General features: G+C 41.1%; 1 protein-coding gene across 1 annotated transcript; it reads right to left on the minus strand.

Moving 5' to 3' along the window:
• Window positions 1-220: 220 nt before the first annotated feature.
• On the minus strand, window positions 221-1,018 carry LOC127794810 (uncharacterized). Its single transcript, XM_052326064.1, has one exon. It carries the CDS (start codon window positions 1,016-1,018, stop codon window positions 221-223), a length of 798 nt encoding a protein of 265 aa, XP_052182024.1.
• Between the last annotated feature and the right edge of the window lie 544 nt (window positions 1,019-1,562).

Raw genomic sequence — 1,562 nt, forward strand, 5'->3', positions numbered from 1 at the left:
GTCAATCCCTAGGGTCATTTTTACCTCTTTTGTCCTTGTCGTATTATGTAAATGGTAGGGGTAGTTTGCCTCATTATTTGAATAAAAGGAATATTTTTTGGCATGGTCTGGCTCTTGTCTATTTTTTCATTTTCACTCGCTCTGCTTTCCTTTTCGGTTAATTCTTCAAGATCGAGATAAACCTGAGGTCTGGCCATTAGGGTGAATCGACACTAATGGGCTAATGAAGTATACGATGACCGTGCTTTGCACCCGGTCTTCCTGGGTTTGCGTGAAGGTGGCGGTCTAAGTGTTGTGTTTTGAGCTTGTGTGACACGAAATGCCATCTATAAGGAGCTTTAGAAATTGGTGCAAAACCAGTAACTAGCTCAATAGTGAACTCAACTTCCCGTTCTAGTGGCATTTCGATCAGATCATCAAGGAATACTTTTGGAAAATCCTTGACTACCTTAACATCACTTACTGCTAATTCTTCACCTCCCTCCGCTACTACTGACATTAAGAATCCAATACAACCTTCTGACCATAGTAGCTTCTTAGCCTTTATTGCTGAAATGACACAAAGTGGGTGTTCCATTTCTACCACATAATGGTGAAGTTCTAGTCCTTCAGGACTCCTACAAACTATTACCCTCTCAGAGCACAATATGGTCGCATGATATTTGGAAAGCCAGTCCATACCCAAAATCACATCGAACTCCTTCATATTTAAGACATATAGGGTTGCTTCTAGAAGTTGCCCACCAATCTCTACATTAGCTATTTTTACTATAGGATTCGTGCTTACTATTCTTCTTGAGGGCATAACTATTTCTAAGGGAATGCTTGCATGTTCCACATATGTGCTAAGTTTACTTGCAAAATTTAAAGATATGAAAGAATGTGTGGAACCTGAATCAAATAAATTATAAGCAGACCTTCTAGAGATGAGGACATTACATGCCAACACGTGAGGATCCTGATCCTTCTCTTGACTTGAGAGTGCATACACTCTAGCTTGACCTCTAGAATGAGTCATTAGCTCCCGTTGGTTTGGCTGCTGCTGCTTCTTGGGACAAAATCTAGCCACATGTCCTATTTCGCCTCAATTGTAGCATACACCTATTCCCATAAGGCATGTTCCAGAATGACGCCTTTGACACTTCCCACTTATGCTTTTCTGATGGCCCTAACTGCGGCTGCTTACTATTGCTATTGGAGCCTTCTTTAAAGTTGGCTAGCTGGGCCTTAGCTAGCACTTCTTGATATGTTCCCAGCTCAAAAGTTACAACCACTTATCGCAGATCATCCCTCAGCCATTATTCAAATTGCCTGGCTCCCTTTTGCTCCATATCCACAAGCTCTGGAGAAAATCGTGATAGTTCATCAAATTTTCTTTCGTATTCAACTAAGGTCATGCTACCTTGCTTCAGCACAAGAAATTCTACTTCCTTTTGATTATAGATATTGGTAGGGTAATACTTTTTAAGAAAGAGTTCCTTGAATTCCTCCTAGGTCCAAATATGCCTTTGTGGTCAGCTAGCAGTGGAATCCCACCAATGCCTTGCTCTGGGCTATAACAT

This window comes from Diospyros lotus, chromosome 2 (genome assembly GCF_014633365.1).
Source record: "Diospyros lotus cultivar Yz01 chromosome 2, ASM1463336v1, whole genome shotgun sequence".
NCBI lineage: Eukaryota > Viridiplantae > Streptophyta > Magnoliopsida > Ericales > Ebenaceae > Diospyros > Diospyros lotus.